The 9,358-nt window shown below is 36.9% G+C and overlaps 1 protein-coding gene across 1 annotated transcript in view; it reads left to right on the top strand.

Annotated features, from left to right (window-relative positions):
- The first annotated feature begins 477 nt into the window (after nt 1-477).
- The window catches only part of LOC140337163 (vitellogenin-1-like), a 74,709-nt gene continuing 65,828 nt past the window's right edge, over nt 478-9,358 (top strand). The window contains exons 1-3 of the mRNA XM_072420734.1: nt 478-520; nt 627-647; nt 3,386-3,537. Coding sequence (XP_072276835.1) covers nt 478-520; nt 627-647; nt 3,386-3,537 — 216 coding nt within the window. The remainder of the gene's footprint in view (nt 521-626; nt 648-3,385; nt 3,538-9,358) is intronic.

Below are 9,358 nucleotides of genomic sequence, written 5' to 3'. Positions count from 1 at the left end.
AAGCTCTCCAAGACTGGAGAAGATAGGCTATCATGGGAGAACCTGGGTGAGCCAGCAAACCTGGAATGGATTTCTTAAAAATATTTTGCTGAATGTTTTCAATCCTGGACCAGATCAGGTTTCCCGATCACTCAGGATCTCTCATGATAGTCTATCTTCTCCAGTCTTGTTTCCTTGCACATGATTGGAAGGTTGAGGTTAGCAGGGATTCACTTCATTCACTAAGCTAAGTGAAATATCCCGTGCAAGATGATAATTTTGCTATGTGAACAGCCTATAACTGTTTAGCAAATCAACTATGTTTTCATTAAATACCCACAGAACAGCAAAAATTTGATTCAAGAGTTAAACTGCTGAAACTGTGTGTTGACCAGAATCTTGCTTGCTTATCATCTTATCTTTCCAAAATGTCACATGACCCAGATGACCCGTCATATAAAAGTGAAGAGAATGGAATGACCTCAGCCACTCGTCACTATGTGGGGCATCATATTGGCCCTGAGTGTAGCTCTGGCTGCTGGTAAGTTTAAAATTAACTGTTTGCATTAAAGTAAAATAATCTAACTGCAAATGTAAAAAATAAAATTTAACCATTAATATTATATTTTTGTTCTTATTTTTTATAGGAAGTCAGGATCTCCAGTATGGTAAGTGAACACATCCTTACTCTTGTTTTGGCTGCGTTTAATAATTATTAATGGCAGTATATCATTTTATTGTTTCTTTATTTAACTACTTTTTTATTTTAATATTATCAGGAATATATGTTGTGGTTTCTAGTTTTTTGTTTTTGGTGTGGATCTTTTCAATCGTATACATTACTTCTTACAGAAACAATCTATAAAATTCCAGTCAATACAGTAATAGAAAAATCACTAGAGTTTCCCCATTTACTTTAAAATTATTGTATTAAATATATTTCTATGTAGAAAAAATATTGATAATAAAAATTCATTTATAATGATTTTAAACCCTATGGTTTTCAAATTGAAATGTTGTGTATTTAAAATAAAAACTTTTATTTATTAAATCCTGGATGAATTAGGATTAAAAAAAAAAACGGTGTCCTGCTGGTGAGATTTCCCATTATTTTCTGTTTTGTAGCCAAAGCCCTGTCCTGTGACAAAGCCAGCTAAATCAGGTTAGATCAGTGTTTCTCAACATTTTTAGCCTTGAAATTATTTTCAGTTCTTTAGGTATCCCATATAATTAATATATCCACATGTTACTGTATATTAGTTTGGTAGTCAGTGGGAAGAATTCATCTTACATTGGTGGCCAGTGGGAAGAATGTCACCCTTACATATAGCCCAAAAGATCACTGGTGTCAGTTGACACCCAGGGGAGAACAAATTTCTCTTTGCTTAAGGAATCCCTAGCAACCTCTGGGGGAACCCTGGTTTAGACAATCAGCAACAAATGGCCCGACTGGATAATTTCAAATCTTTACCCTTTCTGATAACTACAAAACTTTTGGATTTTCTTAAATTGAAACCACCACTTACCAAGGTGAATTATCCCTTGCATTGGATAGATCCTTCAGTTTAGTGAATGTGGTAAAATGGTGAAAATCAATACCCAATCACATGCAAGGAAATCTAAACTCCAGGGTTGACGTCAGCAGAGTTTCATCACGTTTACTAAGCTAGATGAAATATGCACCCTCCAGGTGGGTAATTCACTTTGCCATGCACACAGATAATATTCTATTAGTAAATAAACCCCAAATATTATCAAATCCTTCATCCAGATCTCTCAGCTCAGTATGTTGTGACAGATCTGAATAAAACTGGAGAAGATAGGAAGATGGGAGAACCTGGGAATGGATCTGGTCCAGGACGTGATAATGCTAGGACTTACCTGATAACAGCAAATGATTTTTAAGGAATCCATTACAGGTTTGCTGGATCACCAAGGTTCTTCCATACTAGTCTATCTTCTTCAGTCTTTAATAAACCAGACCCAAGCTCAATGACATCAAGCCAGATTATTATAGACAATGATTTATTACAGCTCTCGTAGACTGAAGAAGATAAACTATCATGGGAGATCCTGTGTTTGCAGCAAACCTGAAAGGAATTTCTCCTGTGCTATAATTTGGCAAATGCCTTTTAAACCTGGACCAGATCCATTTAAGGTTTGCTGGATCACCCAGGTTTTGCCATGATAGTTTATCCTCCTCAGTTTTGGAAAGTTCCAATAAAACAGACAAGTCTAAAAATGGGCTAAGATAGCATCAAGGATGGACTAAGAAAGATAGTCATGTGACTTTTTTGGGAGGTATTAGTGATTACTCCGCAACCTAAAGTTTAGTGAAGTGGCCATGGCCATGGTACACCTCGAAATGTAAATGCTTGGTTATGTATTTGAAAACAAAAAAATAAAAAATTAAGTAATATTTCTTGGTAATAGTTTGTTCTATTCCCACAAGCACACATTCAATATACAAGATATTATTAAATAATTGCCTCTCCCTATTTATATATAACCAGAGGAAAGTAGAAAAGATAGGCTTTTTTGTGAATCAAGTATTCAAATTTTAAATGGAAAAAAAAAAGTGTTGTCCTAATTCTAACCAAGATCAACTAAACTATAACCTAAGCTAAACAAAGGTCTCCTGCTAATTCATTAATGCAAATTATTCCCATGTTAGAAGTTGCACATGGGATTGAAGGAGTATGAGACAAGGGTTATCTCATAACCCAACGCATTTCACTCACAAAAGCTTCTTCAGGGGATTCCTTGATATTATGTACTATGTCAAAAAATAATAATATATACACATATTATAATATAATAATGATAAATATAGTACAACACTACAAATGTACATAGTACCAAACAATTGCAATATAAATTCAAATAAATTCAAATAATAAATTATTTCCTGGATTGGTTTATTGGTATAGAGTGTTTAACCCGTGTAGGAGAATATAGCATGGCTTGATATTCATACAGTATGTTACTGAGACCCCAATTTTCTTAAAAAAGGAGAACTCTCTAGACCCCCTCCAGGGGTTGCAAGGGGTTCCTTGAGCAATGAGCGATTTGTACCTCTCAGGTCAGATTAGGTGACACCAGTGATGTTTTCGGCCATCTGTAAGGGTGACATTCCCAAAAGAAAGCAATTTAAGAGACATTCTTCCCACTGATCACCGCACTAATATACTGTAAGCTGTGGATACAGTAATTGTAGAAGGGGTTCCCTGAAGACCTGAAAGTTATTTCAATAGTTCCCCTATATTAAAAAGGTCAAGAAAAGCAAGAAAATGCAGGAGATCTCCCAAAGGACATTAAGCCAAGGACAAATATTTGCAAGGGGTTAAATAATACAATAGTAAAAAACAAAAAGTTCTAAATGTGCTCTATCAAACTATCATTTTAGAACTGGAGTTTCCCAGCAGCAAGAGTTTTACTTATATGTACGAGGGCCAAGTGCTGACCGGTCTGCCAGAAGACGCCTTTGCGAAATCAGGTCTCAAAGTGAAATGCAGTGCCCAGATCAGCGCGGCTGTTTCCAGATTCCTTTTCCTAAAGGTAAGAAAGGAGAACACAAGTTTCTCATTGTATTAAACTATGTGGGAAGAAGAAAACTTTAATTTTCTGCTTTGCTTGCTGAGCATGATGCAATTACATCTATTATTTTAGGAAGTGCTCTTGATGCAATTTCTAACATATGCCAGATAGTTATCCACCAGCTACCGACTTAAAGGATTTGTTCTGCTTTCTGCTCGAGAACACAAAGAAAAATTATTTGATCTGAACAACAAACCTTTATTGGATCTGAGATGCTGTGAAACGGAACATGGGGTTATTATTTAATCATCTATTATTCAATCATCAGTTGTCAGGTGCTGCAGACTACTACCGGACCGATGAGCCAACGGTGTACACACATACAGTGCCTTGTGCGTTTTTATACGCCATTCCATAGGACCCCCTTATTAAAGTTACATCACAGTTTGATTTAAAATGGGAAAATATGGCATATTACATTCAAGCAAAAATGTTGTACTTTGAAAATTATATATATATAACAAATATATTATATATAACAAATCTGCAAAATTATTTATTTTTTATGCATACATAGCTGCATGTGCAGCTTGCTGAATAGATTTTACAATGGCATTTACCATCCCTAGGCAACTAATGTCAAATACTAGGAGCCTAGGAATGGTAGATGGTAACCATTAGGCTTGTTCATGTGTTTGCAATAGACTGCAGAAGCCTAGCAGAGTGGTTCCTCTTTTCTTCACTTTTTTTTTTTTTATTTGAATGAAAGCGTTTGTATTTTTAAGCATTTGCATGTGGCACTAATTCAAGTCCTTGGAAGTAGCAAGGGTGGCAATCCGTACCTGGGTTTTACATATAGCATCCAAACAACGTACAGCAAAGCTGCCACCTCCTACTGCCTGCCAAATATAGGATAATGAATAGACCCATTCAGTCCAATGTAAACCAAGTGGTTTTGAGCTGTAAAACCGCCTAAAACCATTTGCATAAACCACAGGATTGAACCATCACACAGGACCTTCCAAAAGTCTGCAATGTGCTTAAGGTTCCAGGCAGCCTGTTGCTTTGAAAATGAAATTTAACTGCAAGCAGGGAGGGTATTTATTGCAGAAGGAACATGTGATGTCTCTTCTGCAATAAAACAAACTTACCTGCTTATTTTGCAATCTTTTTTTTGTTGGTGACTAAGCCTCACATAAGCAGATTTGTGTACGGATTGCTGGCTGCCGAGAAATGAACTCCTTTGTGCATGACCAGGAGTTGTACCATTCCAACCTGGCCAATCAACATACCTGAAGACCTGGTATAGGACCAAGGGACGACGTCATTGCTAGTGATAAAGAGAAGAGAGGTGAGTTTAATTTTACTTTAAAGTGACTCTGCCACATATGCCACATTCCTAATTACAACATAAAACTTTCCATTTTAGGTGGTCAATCACCATGGGACTTTAACGACATTCCTTGTACAAAAGTCAACAATAATGACAATTTATCAACATGTCTAAAAAACATACAAAAAAATAATTTCCATAAAACCAAGAATGGTATCCAGTATATTTGGTCTGTTAATTTGCAGATAGGCTTTATGGTTCAGCGCGTTTCTCGGAACTGAGTCCGCTTCATCAGGAACAAATCAAGCGCAATTACAAATATAATTTGTACAGTGTACATCACTTATTCTGTATAAAATTGCAAATATACAGAATAAGTAATATGTAGGACACTGTACACATTATATTTGTAATTGTAGGCTCTAATTGTTCCTGATGAAGCGGACTAAGTTCCGAGAAACTGAGAAAGGAATGCCGTTAAAGTCCTATGGTTATTGACCCACCCAAAATGGAAATTTCTATGCAATTCATGCAGATCATGGCTGGTGGGAAAATTCAGCAAGGTGCTGTATGGTACTTCTTGAAAACATCACTACGGCTCACTGTGCTACGGCTCAGTATTCCTCACATATGTTAGTTCTATTGAAAGCAGCATGCTGCCTTTTTGGAGGAGTAAATACCAAAATGCTGTGATGGTTGGCTGTCAATATGCATGGGCATTCCTAGGAAGGTTGCATTGGCATGTAGATCATCTTAGGTAAAGGTCACATATGATGTTAGGCTGCCATGATTTAAAGAACTAAAACACAATGATAAATAGGAGCAAGCCAGGCATAGTAAGGCTATAAAAGAGATGGGCGAGATGATGGAGGTTCTCCATCCAGTAATTGTGGCAGACTTTGGGCCTGATTTATTAAAGCCCTCCAAGACTGGAAAAAAATAGACTATCATGGGAAAACCTGGGTGATTCACCAAACCAAGAATGAATCTGGTGCAGGATTGAAAAAAAAATGCCAGTAATTAAAAAATCAATCTCTGGCTTGCTAGATCACTCAGGTTCTCCCATGATAGTCTATCTTTTCCAGCCTCGCAGGGCTATAATAAATTAGCCCTTTATCTAAACTGCTGCATCTTCTAATGCACATTGTGTGATTTTCTGTGCAATAAAATCAGGAAAAGCTATTTCAGTTGTTGAACGCTGAATGTAAGATTGCAATTCAGGTCTAAGCGGGGCAATCATTTTCTACACCAACATCCTGGACCTACATACCCTACTTACAAATCACTTAGGTTACAAAGAAAGAAAAACAGATCAAAATGATGCCATTACATTAAAAATATGGCACACAGGAGCTGCTTACACAAACCACCGCACCATATTGTGTTGGCTGACACCAGTGTCCCCTTGACAAGAGTTCGGCAAGTTATTGTTGTCAATGAGAAACACATGTCGACTCAATGACAGGAAAACACATGCAGACAAAAGGTCCTTTGTGTAATTGTCACAGGCACATTCATTTAGGATCGCTTAAAGAATACAAAGAAGGATACAACGTTTTCTGAATTCCCACAAACCTCATTGAATGGAAATGTGTAAAGTATTAAGATGGAATGACTTCACTTTCATTGGCAGCGACTTTTAATGGTAGAGTGCAGCGCTCGGCTGCTTCCCATCTATAGGACGTGCATGTTCTACTGTTCCAATTATTGAGCAGTGCAGTTTTTTTTTCCTGGTGCCCAGGGGTACGGCATGATATATGGCGATGTGTATCAAACTTTACTAGGTGGAAAGCACTTCCAGATTTCTCCAAGAAAATTTGTTCTTTGGGAATATGCTTGAACTTCAACTTGGATTTAAGACAATTTTCACTGTTTTTGTATGTGCTTTGTACTTAAAGGGCCACTATGCACATGTTAGATGTATTTTATGAATTGTTTGCATAAAAGAATTTTTATTAATGTTTAGGGATATTTGCGTAGACTTTTCCGGTAATTTTCAAAAGTCAAAGTGTTTCAATTTCAAGCAAATTAGTCATAAAACCTGGGCAATGTAAACTGAACATGGATGGAAAAAATACATAAGTAGAGGTTATATAGAACACCTCACCAGCATCATTCTATTATTTGGGGAGCTGGGGTATGTGCCACATTCAACCAAGTTACTTATTCCTAGTCTGAGTGACCCGAAGCTTCTTACAAGAGTGGCATCAGTAGTCTGGCTATCAAAGAAATGCCCCCTATGACTACTGGGACATGTATTGGCATAACATGGCATTCCAATGTAATAGTGAGATGTCATGGAAAAAAAATCACCCAAGGCAAGGTACTCTGGACATACCTAAAAACAGGTGATATTTAGTTATTATCAAACATGGTGACAACACATTGATTTCATATAGAACATCATTAAGGACGGATAGTGATCATGTGACCATCATTACTGTCTGCTTTCATAACATAGTACTAGAATATTAATGGCAAGAACTTAGCAGAGTGAAGCAAAGTAAGTGGGTAGGTCACTTTTTCAGACACACTAATTACTGCTTTAGGTGTAAACTGCATATAAAAAAAGATTACGGAGTCTATTTATAAATGTTTTACCCAATATTTATCTAATGTTTACCCAAAATTACCAAACTCTTAAAAATTGTTATATATAAATCATGAGTAAAAATTAATTCACACATTTTCAAACTCACATGTAAAAAATGTGTACATTTTGGGTAAAAGGTGAATACTGAGTTAACACAAACTTTCCTAATAAATAGAAATAAATTATAAATAAAAATAATTGAACTTGGTAATGCCTTATATATCACTGTATTGGTCCTTGACTCTACCTATCCCTTTAAATAAGTGATACGGAGGACTGGGAAATAAGAGTGCCAATATTCAGCTTCAACTATTGAGTCCTGTAAACAGTTGGCTTCTTTCCACAAATTTGACACTAATGTAACTTGACATGTGAAATGAAGACTTATGCTTCACCTTCTGCTTCACAATGTCATATGTAGCTGTTGACATCTGTGAACATCTGTCGGCTGGATTGGTTGAGCCATATGCTTTACTTGACAGCTGTCAATGCCAACTGGATGGATGATCGGACTCCTCAGCCATTCCAGTCCACTGATATCATTCTGCATGTCAGCCACAGCCCTCTGTGATTGAGACAGGCATGCCAGTTTGGTAGCTTGTTACTGGATGAGCCCAAGTGTGGAAACCTATGCCGTACATGAGGTATCCAAGTTTGGAGTTCCAATCCAAGGCTGGATTAGTCAGATCCAAGTCAGGATTGATTCAAATCTAAACTATCCAACCACCACTAATATTTTTCTTGCTAACAAAAATTATTTTTTGCTGTCCTGAGTACTGTACTATGGGTTCTTGGATGGAGAAACTCTACCCAAGAACATATACAACTAGTAAAGGGCTGCAAGAGCAATCTGATTGCTCTTGCAGCCCTTAAAAGACCCTAAAAATACCCCAAATTCTTGCACCATTGACTTCAATGTTGTTGGAATTCAGCATTTGATCACCCGGACAATTTATCACTATTAGATCAAATAGCTGTCGAATCTAATAGTGAGATATTCAACCAACACTAGTCCTGACTAGTGTTGGTCGAATAGCTCACTATTCGATTCGACAGCTATTCGGCCGAATATAGCAAAAAAATTCGGGTGGTCGAATTCGAATTCGAATCCCATTAAAGTCAATGGGAGAAAAATTCGGGTTTGTTTTAGCACTGTGTAGAGCTTCTACAGCCTCCAAACAGATGTAAAAAGATACATTGTAAAAGGATACATAAAAAGATACAATATAAAAAGATACATTACACTATTCCATACCTCTGGACTTCACATGAAAATTAAAGAGCACATGTCAAATCTATTTTAGGCTAAAGCTAGGTACACACTTCCAATAATTATTGTTAGAAAATGAACGATTATGTCCGATCAACGATTATGCACGATTATACTTGAACAATCATATTGTGCACAATTCTGTACATGCTGTAACAATATGATATATATATCATATATATATATATGATGATATTGTTCATATATAATCCACCAACACTGTCCACACGCTAGATACAATCGTTTGAACGATGCAGGGAGGGACATGTAAAGGAGAAAGTGTACCGCAGAAACATGCACCATCACTGAACGACCGTACACATGATAGATAGTGAAAGATCGTCGGCCAATCAGATCCACCGTGACGGTCGTTCATTTTCTAACGACAATCCTCGTTCGTCGGTGTCTTTGGTCCCTTTTTTTGGCCAATCGGTTGTTCATCGGTTGTTTCTAACGATAATTATTGGACGTGTGTATGCAGCTTTAGTCTACACGGACTGCATTCCCATGGGCTAATCTACACCAGGACGTTTCCTTTAGGCACGTTTTTGAGCGTTATCTTAAACGTTGCTTGCAACATTTAAAAAATTAAAACGCTGGATAAACGCTTCCATTGAACTCAATGGAGGCTTTTTCAAGCGTTTTT

The sequence above is a fragment of the Pyxicephalus adspersus genome, chromosome 8, assembly GCF_032062135.1.
Source record: "Pyxicephalus adspersus chromosome 8, UCB_Pads_2.0, whole genome shotgun sequence".
Taxonomy (NCBI): domain Eukaryota; kingdom Metazoa; phylum Chordata; class Amphibia; order Anura; family Pyxicephalidae; genus Pyxicephalus; species Pyxicephalus adspersus.
The sequence above is the reverse complement of the archived record's forward strand: the minus strand, read 5'-3'. Positions and strand labels throughout refer to the sequence as shown.